The sequence below is a fragment of the Capra hircus genome, chromosome 2, assembly GCF_001704415.2.
Source record: "Capra hircus breed San Clemente chromosome 2, ASM170441v1, whole genome shotgun sequence".
Taxonomy (NCBI): domain Eukaryota; kingdom Metazoa; phylum Chordata; class Mammalia; order Artiodactyla; family Bovidae; genus Capra; species Capra hircus.
This window is the reverse complement of record NC_030809.1, coordinates 26,248,427-26,263,433: the sequence shown is the minus strand read 5'-3', so window position 1 is coordinate 26,263,433 and position 15,007 is coordinate 26,248,427. Positions and strand designations below refer to the sequence as shown.

At 41.6% G+C, this 15,007-nt stretch overlaps 1 protein-coding gene across 2 annotated transcripts in view; it reads right to left on the bottom strand.

The window, feature by feature from the left end:
- The window catches only part of EPHA4 (EPH receptor A4), a 161,490-nt gene that overhangs the window by 36,093 nt on the left and 110,390 nt on the right, over window positions 1-15,007 (bottom strand). For both annotated transcript variants that reach the window (XM_005676603.3, XM_005676602.2), the window contains exons 6-8: window positions 3,526-3,650; window positions 2,355-2,514; window positions 1,060-1,171 (exon numbers count right to left, since the gene is read on the bottom strand). In XM_005676603.3, the coding sequence (XP_005676660.1) occupies window positions 1,060-1,171; window positions 2,355-2,514; window positions 3,526-3,650 (397 nt within the window). The remainder of the gene's footprint in view (window positions 1-1,059; window positions 1,172-2,354; window positions 2,515-3,525; window positions 3,651-15,007) is intronic.

Below are 15,007 nucleotides of genomic sequence, written 5' to 3'. Positions count from 1 at the left end.
GAACCCATAGACGGCAGCCCACCGGGCTCCGCCATCCCTGGGATTCTCCAGGCAAGAACACTGGAGTGGGTTGCCATTTCCTTCTCCAGTGCATGAAAGTGAAAAGTGAAAGTGAAGTCGCTCAGTTGTGTCCGACTCTTAGCGACCCCATGGACTGCAGCCTACGAGGCTCCTCCGTCCATGGGATTTTCCAGGCAAGAGTACTGGAGTGGGTTGCCCCCCAAACCCCTCCCATTCTTCTGGAGGCTCCAGGCAGTGCTGAAAGTAGGTGGAGATGATGACAAGATAAGAAAAACTGGGTCAAAAAACAATATGCTGTCAAACTCATTCTAGTTCTCTTTTCTAGATTGTTTCTCAAGTACCAAGTTAGACTGCAAACTCTCATAGAGTAATTGCTGTTTTAGATCCTTTTCCAAGAACAATGCCATGCCCACAAAGCGCTCAAAGGGTACTCTCTGGAAAAGTCTCTGGCTTTCCCTAAGGGAAGATGGAGCATAGTACCTGCTTTCTTGCTTTGGTGACTGTTATTATGAACCAGTATCTTGTTAAACCAGCACTTGTGTGCTGGATTATCTATTTTGCCTATCAAAACTCTCTTGTCAATAGCTCTTAGAGACAGGTATTTTATTACCCTATTTCACAAAAAGGAAACAAAGCCTCAGAGAGGTGAAGTAACACAGGTGACAGATGGCAGAACTCAAAGTTGAGGTCCAAGTCTTCTGGGTTTTTTTGGCCTTTGGCCATCCGTCCAGGCTTAAGAGAGGTATAAATATAACACCTTTCAGCCTAGAGAATCTAGAAAGCTCCCAGTGGCCTGCTTTCAGTTTGGTTCCCTGGAATTAGCTGCGTCTTTCTAGGATTCTCTGCAGTGAGGGCTGCCACCAAGGCCCACAGCTCCAGCAGGGGTGTAGGGAGATCAAAGCAAAGAGGAGGTGTTGGTGATGCAAATGCTGTGTTTATGATGCTAATCAAAAGACTCAGCTTTGTGTGGAGGAGACAAAAAGCTCCCTCAGAAAAACTGGGAAGAGGGTGGGGGCAGTGAGTGGCTTTAGTGCTTACCTCCTGCTGATGACAAAAGCTGCAATGAGAATAACCACCAGCACCACGCTGCCCGAGACAGAGACGAGCAGGACAGTGGAGTTGGCCCCATCTCCGATGATCCTGGAAGGCACTGGCAAAGAGAGTTACACAACCGTCACCTTGGTGAGGTCCTAAGAGTTAGAACTTCTGACTGTCACAAGTTTCGACTCTCTGAAACCATTTGAAAGGCTCACGGCCTACCCTGCTCTTCATGAAGTATTCAAGCAACAGCATTTCCTTTCTAAGACATCCTTAATGAGACAAAAATACTCTTTATAATTGCATGCAAAACTTCGACCAGAAAACTCTATGAAGGCCTATCATAAATATTTCCACTCGTTGCCTTTTCTTCTTTTCCTTTCTACTCTCAACCTAAACTCTAACTCAAGGATCTGATGAATTCCTTAGTGAGAAAGACATTTGGAAATTTCCAAAAGGACAAGTATTTTTGAATGATCCTCTCTCCCCCTACCCACACCCCAACTAGTAAAAACCCTGCCTATTATTGCCCATCTCAAAAGCTACTTCCTCCTTGAAGCCTTCTAGGATAATCTCAAAGGATGTCAAACCTCTTCAGATTTAATTCTGAATTTTCTTTTTTTTCTTATTTTATTTAATAATTTGTGAAAAAAATCATTTTCTAGAACTGGCGTAGAGAATTCTGTCCCAGTAGCTTCTTATCTACTAGGCTCAGTTTTGGTTTGTTAATTATGAAGGGGAGTTATGTAAATTGCTTATTCATAGGTATGCCCTCTATTAACATTTTGATTTAATCATCCAGTTGGTACAACTCATAATGTTGAAAGATTGATGTAGTTGTCTAGAGGGCCTTAAAAAAATAATAAAAAAAAAATGATCTGACTTGTTTTGAACAGATTCCTAGAAATAAACAGGAGAGAAAAAAAAAAAAAAACCAACTTGGTGCCTTCTCTCATCCTCCCAGGGAGAAAACTCCCCAGCTTAATGTAAGATAGTTATGCAACTGTCAATTAGTCAGTCTGACAATCCTGTTTTTCACAGTTTATAAAAGGCTTAGCACAAGAGAAAAAGAAGATATTTCTCAATCATGTGAAAAAACAGATCAGATACCGGTATGAAAAATGGTCTTTTCCAAATACCAAGAGGTGTTCTATGTTACAGATATTGGGTATCTAATTTTAAGCAATAGCCTCTGAAACAAAATCTTTGCCTAACCAAAAATCTTGTATAGTCTCTTAGATTTCAACAGAATAGGATTTGCCCTGGATTGTACAAAGAATCTCAGAACTCATTACCTGTGTTGGTTGTGACTTCCAGGGGCTCACTGAAATCTCCATAGCCAGCTGCTGTCCTGGCTCGGACATGGAAAACATAGGAAGTCAGAGGGTTCAGGCCTTTGATATCTGTGTTCCTGGCAGCCGTCCTGACGATCCGATAGCTTCGTTCATTCTGATCCTACATTACAAGAGGATAAGATGAAGGAAGGTGGCAAAATAAATCCTCCACTTACTCTAGACACAATATTAAAGCAGCTGAGCCAGTCCACTCAGAGGCTGAAAGTAAATGGAGATTGATGAACTCTAAACACTATATTCGGTTCAATGTTAGAAGTACTATTGTGACTTAGATGTTAAAAGAAATGTGAAGTTCAGGTATGATCACTATTGACATTGACCATATCCAGACCTTTTTTTTTGAAAAGAACATTAGATGATGGTTGGTGGCTTTACTCACTCCACACCCAGCAATTTAACAGAAATAACACCTGTAAGAAGGTCCCTTTTCTGTTTTCTATTTTCCATCTAGAAAATGTCAAAAATGTTATAATCTGGTTTCAATGGGGAAAAAAAAAGCTTGTCCTTTTCCTGCTTTTATTAAGGAAACCAATAAGTGATTATCTTTAAAATGGAAAGAGAAGACAATTGTTCATTTTCTCGACAACCTTGAATGCAGACAGCTCTCTTCAGAATTCTATCCTTTAAGAGGTGAGTTATTTGCAAAAATAATGTCTTTCTATAACTTTAAGAGGCTGCAGAATGTAATTTTCTTTCCCCGATTTTCTATTAAAAGTCATCAAAATCCACACCTTGATTCTGAATAGCAGTCATCTACTTAAACAGATCATTATTTCAACTTTTATGAGTCATTCTCCCTGATAGAAGGTTTATAGATTAGATCTTGTTAGCTATCTTGACTTTCATGACTAGTAAGAAAAAATACAGTTATATTAGAACATAATGTATTTTTTCTATTTTTTAAGACTAGCAACTTAATGCATAAAATTCACAATTGGACTTGACTGGAAAGCCAAATACATTTGGCTTTGAGATTTAATAGTATTCCAGAATCTGTAACTGGCCAAAGCTATAGAGAAAAAGAGAAGGAAGGAAGGAAGAGGGAAGGAGGGTAAAAAGGAGGAGGGGTAGCAGGGAGAAAGGAGAAGAACCTTGTTCATTCAAGTAATACCTTCTCATAATACTTGACTTCATACTCCAAGATCACCCCGTTGGGCCGATCTGGTTCCAGCCAAGCCAGAGCGACACTGTATCTTGTAACTTCTTTAGCCTGGACCAAAGCAATGGATGAGGGTGCTATTGGGACCAAAAAAAAAGAGAAGATAATATCTTACATTAGTGGGAAAAAACTGGTGACATCAGTCAATAATATCATCTTATCTTAGAAAACTGTGAAATATTGACTTACCTTCTTCCAGATCCCTATTGTCCTCATCCCCAGTTCAAACACATCCCATTTTATGGTTCTCTCTAGCATCTTGGGGGCATATGATCTGTCTTAGAAAGACAATCTCTAAAGTAAAGTCTAGTAAGTCCACAGTCCCACAGGGTCACCTCTACAGCTTCTGTAGCCAATCCTCAGAAAGCCTATAGTGTAGAGGATGCTGGGGCTTCCCTAGTGGCTCAGCAGAAAAGAATTTGCCTGTAATGCTGGAGACGTAGGTTAGATCCCTGGGTCAGGAACAGCCCCTGGAGAAGGAAATAGCAACCTACTCCAGTATTGTTGCCTGGGAAATCCCACTGAAAAAGGAGCCTGGTGGGCTACAGTCCATGGGGGTCACAAAGAGTGGGACATGACTGAGCAACTAAACAACAACAATAGAGAATGCTATCTGCTTGTTTCCTTGGTGGCTCAGATGGTAAAGAATCTGCCTGCAATGCAGGAGACCCAGGTGTGAATCCTGTGTCGGGAAGATTCCCTCGTAGCTACCCACTCCAGTATTCTTGTCTGACGAACTCCCTGGACAGAGGAGCGTGGCAGGCTACAAACAATCCACAGGACTGCAAAGAGTTGGATTCAGCTGAGCCCCTAACACGATACTATACTATATCTGCTTGTTTATTTTTTTGCAAGCCATAAAAGCTTTTGGAAAATCTCCTCTTAAGCTCAGAGGAGCTACATCTCATCCCACCTCCAAAGTATCGAGTGTTGTCTTACTTATCTTTAATTTTTTTTATATATATACAAGGAAGAGACAGTGTAACTCTTCCAAGGGTACTGCAGGGAACGCCAGAAGGCAAATAATTTACATACTTTCCAATATAAATAAAAGTACCACTTAATTATAGTAAAGAGTTTCTAGTTTGAACATAACCATACAAATAAAACCACAATAGTCTCAGGACATGGATGGCATTTTCCAACTATTTTACAAGAGTTGAAATACCGCTTTTGCCTGTTGAGTAGAAAACCTTTCTACTAAGAAGGACAAAAAAACTGTCCTCCACTGGGTGTTTTATCATAATTGGGGAGAAAACACAGCTCTGAGATTTATCAACCCATGCTGACTAACCCCTTGCTTCGGCACTGTAGTTGTCACATCTCCAGCCAGTTGTCATCAAGCTCTGCATGACTGACAATGGCACAAATGTGCCATCTCCAGGGAAAAGAGGCAGCATTCACGAAATGCGCAATCTTATCTAACAAAGCTGGTCTGCAGAACCAGAGATTAGGGGTCGTCCTAAATCAAACGTATATTTTTATTCATTCTTGAATTGTGAATATATATGAAAACAAGCTGCACATGAACTTGAACAAACTCTGGGAGATGGTAAGAGATAGGGAAGCCTGGCATCCTACAGTCCATGGGGTTGCGAAGAATCAGACACCACTTGGTGACGGAACAGCAACAACAACAACATGAAAACAAACATCCAAAAATGACCACTGAGGAACCACAGAGCTGTGCTGGGTCATCTTCCTGCCCTTCCCCAAAACACACAACTTCCAAATCCTAACTCAGAGGGGAAAAAAGAGAAAAAGTGAAATAAATGATCTGCAAGTGGAATGGAGCTGGCTGCAAACCCACCTGACCATATCTGACAGGTTCGCCGGTGGCAAGGGACACAACCAGACCCACCAGAGTCACATGTCACACAAGGGAATCTTCCTGCTAAAGCTCATTCAGCAGAGTACCTCTTGGAAGCAGCCATCTAACAGCCTGGCATCTCTTTTAGAGGTGTCTGGAGATGGTAGTGCGTGTGTGCCACGCACGCACGCACACACACACACACACACACACATACACACGCTTCCCTATTTCTTCTTCTCCCTCAATCCGTTCCCAAAGCTATTCCAGATTGGATCTCAGGTATAAACGCAAGTGAAGCTTCGATACAGTGAACACACATGTCCTCCATCAAAGGCAACCCAAGGTTAGTAATACCAAACCGAGTGAACAGACTTGCATGCAGCAGACACATGGCAACCACCGAACATCTGAAGAAAATGAAAACCGGAAATGTGCTCATTAGCTGTATTAAGGTTCCCTGCCCCAACAGACACACACGCACACACACTTTCTCTCTCTCTTCCTTTACTGGTTGACACAGAGCCATTGTCTAGCACAATGCAAGGAGTGATTTTCTTAAATGTAGAGGCAGCAAGGAGTTTAGGACAGTTGCCTGGCTGTGAAAAGCCATTTCACTCCAGGTAATAAATATATTGCCTAACAGAGCACTTTAGCATCCACTCCATAAAAAGGGGCTCTTTCAACTCCGATAGTCAGGATGGGGAAATGAAATAGAAAAGCGAGGCTGTTAGAAAGAAAGCAGGAGGGAGGAAAATCATAAAGTTATAATGTGAACTTATGCTCAGAAATGTTCTGGGTCAGAGCCTGATAATCGACAGATTTCTCGGGAAAGAATTGCCTGGCTGCCCTTGGAGTTAGTGCACTGATTAACTAAGATGGTTTCTCTCTGGCTGGGTTATCCCTGAACTACTGTATGTGGGAAATGAACCTGATTTCCAATTCGGGAGTTGGAGCGGCAGAGTTTCTGTGCCCATTCAAAGGGAATATGAGCTTCACCGGAGCGCTCACAAAATCTCAGGCAGGCTGTTAACAATATCATCGTGTTAACTAATAGAATAACCCTAATGCAACTCCACTTGGAGAATTCATAGGCACAAACGTGAAAGGAAACCAGGAGAGTGCCTGCTGACTCAGCTGTTGTAATAATGGAGGAAGATGAGATTAAAGAGGAAAGAAGAATAAATCGTGGTAATTGACAAAAAATATGATGTTGTGTGGCTGTAAAGTCTGATTCTTTCTGAACAGATGTTTTTCAGAAGAGCATTTTTATCTCGCCATGGTGACAAAAGCAACCCATGACCAACTGAGATTGAGAATCAGTCCTAAAACGGGAAAGTGTATGGTAATAGTAAATAGGGCAGCCATTCCTCTCCCTGGGAGAGAGCTTCTCCAGCAAGAAGAACATCAGTTTGGGAAAAACTTGGGTTTGTCACACTGCCACTTTGGAGAGAAGAGGCAACTTGGATGTCCTCCATGTTACAAGCCACATAAGGGTTCTTTCCTCGCCTGGCCTAGCCTGCTTCCAATACAGCCTCCAACGTTACATCTGGAAGCCATCATCATGCCTTGTGTGCCTGCCTGCGGCTCATTTCCCTGGAGGAGGCATTCGGCAATGGCATTTCTCAATCATTTCCCTTCCCCAGTGGTTCTCAAGCACCAGTCTTCTCAGGCCACCCATGTAATTGCTGCCACATCCCTCCCTCTGCAACTTGGACTACGATTTAAGCAACATTTTTCTTAAAACGATACACTTTATCTCTCAAAAGACAACTTTTCACCACAGTTATCACTTGCAATTAATGGCAGGTAACCACGGAAATATAAATAATGCATCCATAACAATATGCAATAATAGTGTAATTAACACAATATTTTAAAAAAAAAAAACCTAAATGCTCTTGCATCTCTATGCTTTGCCAAAGAAAAAGAGATTAGCCAGTGTTAGAGAAGTATTAAGGGTAATCCTGACAGCAATCTGGGATTTTGACCTTGGGGAAATCAGAAGAACTGAGAGAGAACTGAAAATTTTCACACAGGGAAACTCAGAACTGCATAACATTCCGTCTAGGTTTTCCCCAAAATTCATCTCTGATGCCACCATTGGTCGATGTCCACAAGCTGGTAAACACAGCCAGACGCTACTCAGTTTAGAAGTGTTTCAGATTCTGAGTCCTAAAACCTCAGAGTTCTTCCCTTAGCTGACAGAATTAAAAGAGGAGATAAAAAAGCAATAAAATAATAGCTTGAACGTTCATCCCAAATACCTGGTTTAATAGTAGCTTTGACAAATCAACGCCTTAGTTCAAAACAAGGCCTCCGATCACACTGTGAATTTTGGTCAACATAAAAAGACTATGCAGAAAAAAGGTCCTGCTTGCCTCCTAGTGGGCCAGTTTACATTTCCAAACCTAAGGAAGGCAGGCAGACTTGGCTCTTCCTCCATACTGACTCATCCACCAAGCACAAACTTCAGGAGCACCAATGAAACAAGGCCAAGATGGAAAAGGGCAAACAAAGCTAAATTAAATACAATCTTTGGTATCCAATTAAGTGCTATCTTATCCGTTAGCTTCTTAACTGAAAAAAAAAAAATTGATGGAGAATTTTTTTAATAGTCTTACAGAGAAGACAGGCTTCCCCAGTGGCTCAGCTATAAAGAATATGCCTGCAATGCAGGAGACGCAAGTTCGATCCCTGGGTCAGGAAGATCCCCTGGAGGAGGAAATAGCAACTGACTCCAGTATTGTTACCTGGGAAATCCCATGGACAGAGGACCCTGGTGGACTACAGTCACAAAGAGCTGGACACAACTGAGCAACTGAACATGCACACGCACTCACACAGAAGGCACTCTTTTTTGCCAACCTAGAGTCCGTTTCCTAGAACTGAAGAAACAGTTCCTGCTAACATTCTTATCCAAGTTTCCTCATAGCAATGGGGAGAACCAAGAGGTGGGGACTTCCTCCTCATACTGTGTCCTCCGACGCACCATACGCCTGCAGAAGAGTAAGAAGCTGGGAGGAAGCTGAGGATTGATGTAAGTAGGCTCATTGAAAGGAAAAGGCACATCTTAGACTGAAAGGCATTCCTCTCTACCCACAGACTTCCTTCATAAAAGAGATGTTTGCTTTAAGGAAACTCTTGTGCCCCTGGACATAAGCAGGCTTCTTTTAATGGCTAATATTTTGACATAGCACACAACCAGAAGAGCTGGTCATGCTAGTCGACAGTAGTATAGTTAGAGAATGATGACAGATGGAGGCAAAAATCACAAAGGCAAGAACTCCTAAAGAGTATTTTTTAAAGAAAGATTTGTGACCTAATTTAATGAAGCCCTTAATTTTTAAATTTTTGAAGCAGAATTTTCAATGTCCATTTTCCTGTCTTGAGATGAAAGTGTCTGAGACCACCTTTTCCTAGCACTCTCAAGGGGATTTCAGTAGTTTTGAATCCAAAACATGGCATCCATTCCTTCTTCTTTTACTTACAAATCTTACGGATACAACCATTCAATCCTCGTGAAGTCATTGTACACAAGTCCTGTAAGTCTTTGCTTGTGGAACTTAATTTAAAGTGAACCTGAATTGGCATTTATGTTTAAAAACTTTAAACACTTGGCTAGGCAGTAAGTGGGATAAGAAGCCAGAATATGGAGGGCTGCATTGTGGATTACAGAGAACCACAGAGGATTTCAATTTAGGCTCAGGAATTGTGGTCAGGATTGATTTGTTGGGCAACAGAGCTGTACACGTGACTGGAGAATTCAGGAAATCAGCAGCACCTTGGCTCTGCAGGGGCGCATCTAAGGACATGTGAAATGAGGTAAAGAAGAAAAAGCCTTCTGATCCAGATGAAGTCTTCATTTTACTAATTTGGTGGTGGTGGTGGGGGGCGGCGTGGGAATCAATGAATTGAAAAAGAATTTTGGATAAAATTCCAGGTTTGAAATTTACTAGCTGCCACCTTGGACAAGTTACTTAAATTTCCTCACCTCTGTTCACCCATTTGTAAAACCCCTTCTTCCCAGATGCAGGCATGTCAGTTTTTAGAAAGTATGCCCTATGCACACAAGGCTTATCTTTATATGTCCACTATTCAAGATCTTATCTGGCATACAGTGGTGCTCAGTAAATTTGTCAAAGGAATAAAAGTGAACTGAATGTTGAAACACATCTTAAAAAAAAAAAAAAAAAAAAAACCTCTTTGTAGCCAGCAAAATATTTTCTAGATATAATGTATCCAAAGTAAGTCATCCTTAAAACAAGTTAATATCTGCACCTGTTTCAGATGTCCTTTTGCGGGTTCAGTTTTGCTATTTAGGTTAACAAAGATATTGACAATTACGAGTGAGACAAACGACAATTCTAATTTTAAATGGAGCCTCTGTTTCCTAAGGGGTTTACAATGCTGCTGAACTTTTTTTGAACATACAGGCTGTAAAATGTCATTCAAAAGTAAGTTAACATGAAAACTAGTTTGCGCTACACCTGTTACAGACGGCATTTTAAGAAACTGCTCTTTCCCTGGATGAGGATGTTGACAATCTGTTCGATATTTCTCCTCTGTATCTGGAGGGCATGTGTAAATAGTTTTCCAGACTTCTCATCTACAAAGGTGAGAGGTGTTAAATTCTCTTCAAGTTAGAAACCTAAATCCCGAAAGAGCCCCAACAGCCCTCTAGTTTGACAAGACCAGAGTTATCTCCAAAGAGACAGTGTTTGTCGTTTAGTCCTAAGTCCTGTCTGACTGTTTACAACCCCAAGGACTGCAGCATGCCAGGCTCCTCTGTCCTTCACTATCTCCCAGAGTTTACTCAAATTCATGACCATTGAGTTGGTGATGCTATTTAACCATCTCATATTCTGCTGTCCCCTTCCCCTTTTGCCTTCAGTCTTTTCCAGTATCACAGCCTTTTCCAAGACACACTAGTGTAAGCAAAGTCCCCGCCAGGGGCTGCCCTTAGTACTGTATCTATCCTTGAAACCGCAGGGAAGTCAAGGGAACAGAGTAGGGAGCCCTCTGCAGTTAGGGTGGAGGCAGCAAGATTATGTGTGTGAAAGAGACTGGAAACAAGTAAAATGGTAGGAAAACATCACTTTTTAAAGCTGGAGCAACAACCCAAGAGGATCAAAGGAAACTTTCACTGAAGCTTGAGTTTGAATGGTCTGAGCTTTCCACTAGGAAGCCATGATAAATTCTCTCCCCCTCAAACAAAATTTCACATACCCCTGATAAACTACAAATGCTTTTGGCATAGAATCCGCCTGGGCTATGTACCTGTGATTACATTTGGTTTGAGAGCAGACCACAGCGCATCTGGGAGGTACAGGTGGGTTTTATCTCTGTGTGTGTTTTGGATAAACAGACACAGCATAGATTCCGGGCTCCATCACGACTTTGTAACAGTGGTGCGTCTCACAATGAAGAATTACAGGAGGTGCTTTGATGTCAAACAGAGGTTGCTTCTTTTAGGAAAATGGTAAATTTAACCTTCTTTGGTTCAAAGCTCAGCAGTTCTTCCCGCACCCCACTGATGTGAATGCTGCAATTTTCTTTTATTCACTTCCTCAATGACTTGCCATCAAACACCTACAAGTCATTTTACTGCAGCAGTTTGGTCCTTGTGACACCCAAATAGGATGGAGAAGAGAAAAAGAGACATGGGGAAAAGAAAGGGAGGAGGGAGTCAGCCTTCACTTGTGGGGCCCCGCATCACAAGCATTGAATTAAAAACAGTTTGGGGGAACTTGGGTAGGGGAATAGCTGAAACAGACACACTGCATTTCACTACTGGCTCTAATTAGGGCGGGGGAGGAAGGAGTAAGGCAGGAAATAAACAGAAGCAACAAAAAGATTCCAGCCTGTGTACAAAGAAGACTGGAAACAGCCCTTTATGGACCTTAGGAAACCTAAAGTAAAGGATGACAGTGGTTCTCAAAGCCCATGTTTTGGAGGGAGATAACGTCTTAACCTCAGTAGGGTTTTGTTTCCCTCCCCAGGATCTGAATTTAAAGAGGAGATGTTTACTTAAGGAGGTCTTTTCCTGATAAGAAAAATAAACCCACAGCTTATACATATCTCTGCTTAATACAAATAGCATATTCAAAATGAATCACTTGGAGCTTAAGGTGGTTTTTGTTCCCTCTTTCTTTCTCATTTTAACGCCTCAGCTCTGATTTGCTCTTTATCAAAGGTTGGTGCATTTTAAAATGCTGTCAAGCATCAAAATTAAATGCTTCACAGTACTAATGATATCCTTGTGATTAAGGGCTTTGCCGTCACAGAGATGCTAAGAACTCGGGTGCTGATATTAATTGCTGTCTTCCACATCTCACTAAGGGAAGGAAAGGATCCCTCCTCTGAGTTTTGCACTATAGCTACGTACGGTACCAAACACCACTGAGCATGTTTTATTTTTTTACATTATACTGTAGTAGTTTACAGTGCTCAACAGTGCACAGAGTGCTTTTCTAGACACATTATCTTGTTTGAGCTACATTCAGTCAATCAGCTGGGTTAGTTAGCCCTCTGCTAATCCTTAGGTAAAAATCATTAATGACTGAATCCCTATCCACCCTCCCTTGAACATCAGTGATGTTGTAAGAAGTCAGTTTTGGACCCCATAGCTTATAGCTGCTGTATCATTAATAACCACCTAGGCACATTTTCTCATAGTCAAGAAATGAAAAACAAACAAACAGACAAAAGGTATGGAAAAACTTGATTATGCCAAAATTGATACAGAATTATTTTCCTATTCAACAAGAGACATAGAGCCAAATTCTCAATTAAAGTCTTCAGAAGACTGAATTAAATGAAGTTCATTTACATTTAAATATGGAAATATTAATATTAATTAAGCTTATACTTAAAATGTATGAGGGATGCCCTTTTTTCACATAAAATGATTTGCAAGGTCAGTACACACAGAACCTATTTTAAACAAATAAAATAAAGCAGAGTACAGTAACATTCACCTAAGGATATAACAGACTCGTACTTCCAGGGATGGTCAGGATCTGATTTGGGGAACACTAATGGCACTTTAACTAAGTGATTTAAGAGCAAGACTTTACAAAGTGTTTAACTCAGACTCTACTTATTTCTGTAGAGAAATGAGTCGCAGATTGTCTCAGACAAATTTTTTATAGAGAGCTATTACCCAAATTTTAAATAATGGAGTGTGATACAATTCTTAGGTCCACGTTAAGTGTCTGCACACCGAAGTTGGAACCTCTCAGGTGGTGCTAGTGGTAAAGAACCTGCCTGCTAATGCAGGTGACAGAAGAGGCAAGGGTTCGATCCCTGGGTTGGGAAGATCCCCTGGAGGGGGGCATGGCAACCCACTTTAGCATTCTGGCCTGGGAAATCCCATGGACAGAAGAGCCTGGTGGACTACAGTCCAAAGAGTCGAAGAGAGTTGGACATGACTGAAGTGACAGTCGTGCGGATGCACGCACACACACACACACACAAATACAGAAGCTGAAGGTCTTGAGATTGGCCTCTGGCTAACTGCACAAACATGGGAGCTCCCCCAATAAACAACTGTGTCTGGGATGGAGCTAAGACAAGGACTATATTTCTTAGACTTCTTCATGTGTAGGATGGTTCATATGTCGGAATTCTGGGCAATGGAGTGTGGGTTGAAGTGGTGACTCCCCTTGGGACCCTCCATCCTCTCTGACCCGCCATCTGCCAGCTCCATGTTGGTGCCCGAGTCCATCTCAGAAGTGCCCCATTGACTGTTCCCCTCTTTACCACCAACTGCATATGACCTGAGTAGGAAATAATTTTCTATTGTGTTAACCTGCTACCTGACATCTGGGATGACAACAGCCCATTCTGTTAAAGTGGAGCCATTCAGGAAAAACAGGGGGCATTTTCAAATACAGATGGCCTGAGATTTATGATAGTTCTGGTTTGATTTATAATTTTTTGACTTTATGATGCTGTGAAAATGATGTGCATTCTGTTGAAACCATACTTTGAATTCTGGATTTTGTTCTTTCCCTGGGCTGGTAGATGAACTCAAAGAACAGTCCTGTTTTTCACTTTCAGTATTCAATATAATTACATGAGTCAATCAACACTTTATTATAAAACAGGCCTTGTGTTAGATGATTTTGCCCAATATAAGTGTTCTGAGAACATTTAGGATCAACAAGGCTGAACTATGATGTTTGGTATGTTAGGTGTATTTTCAGCTTACAATGGGTTAACTGGGGAGAAACCCCACTGTAAGTCGAGGAAGAGCTATAATAACATTATATAATAACTACCTAAAATAAAGTATAGGAGTATCATGGCCGACAGAAGATGGAGCTGCAGTTGAAAGCTGCCTGAATGGCCTCCCTCTTGGAAACTCCAGCTCCTGGGCACTAACAGTGATAAGAGAGTCACTCATTTGTGCGACACTGGCTGAGTGCTGCGTGGCATCAGCAATGCCAGGAAAAGACTGCAGCTTTGCAGAAATGCAAGACATAAGCACTGCCCCTGGTCTCCGAACAGACTGAAGTCTGTAGAAGCACGAAATGCTAGGCTAAAAGATTCACCTGAGCTTGCTTTAATATGAAATGGGAAAAGAGTTCTCAAAATGGCTTGGTTTAGTTTTCCTTTTAGAAAAAAAAGTGTAGTCTTCATTGCATAGTTGACAGCTCACACAAGTAAAGATTTGGGCCATGTGAATCAGAGTTAAACAGAGAAGAACGGGCACATGAGCAAAATGATGCTTTTGGCCTCCTCTGCAAGGCACTTTCGGAGAAGGCAATGGTACCCCACTCCAGGACTCTTGCCTGGAAAATCCCATGGATGGAGGAGCCTGGTAGGCTGCAATCCATGGGGTCGGTAAGAGTCAGACATGACCGAGCGACTTCACTTTCATTTTTCACCTTCATGCATTGGAGAAGGAAATGACAAACCACTCCAGTGTTCTTGCCTGGAGAATCCCGGGGATGGGGGAGCCTGGTGGGCTGCCGTCTATGGGGTCGCACAGAGTCGGACACGACTGAAGCGACTTAGCAGCAGCAGCAGTAGCAGCGAGGCACTTTGACATACTCAACATCATTTAATCTTTGCAACTCTCTGAAATCCATAGTTATCATCAGCAGCTTTGATTTTCTATTTGGAAACTCCTGGAGCACAAAGTAATGAAATGATGCAACCAAAGCTATAAAGTGAGATTTTTAAACCCAAGTCTGCCTGACTCAAAAGTTTTGTAATCCTCTCTCCCTATCACATGTCTGTAAAAACATACACACAGAACTAGTATTTATGGTGCAACTATTTAATACTATGTGCCAAGCATTGTTTTAAATCTCTTGAATGTATTAATTCATTTACCTCACAAATACCCTCCGAGGCAAGTACCACTATTATTCCCATTTTACAGGTTAGAAAAATAAGGTAAAGAGAGTTTGAACAACTTGTTACAAGTTATAGCTTATGTGGTGAATTCAAAAGTCAGGTTCTAGGAGCCAGTTTCACCCACTGATCTATAAAATCCTCTAGTTCTAGTCTCTCCCCTCCTTTCACTGAAAAGAAATTAGGGATTCGATGGCTAAATGCCATCTTCTTCCACAGCATCTGCTGCATCAGTAACAGGGCAAATCTTAGGTCTGG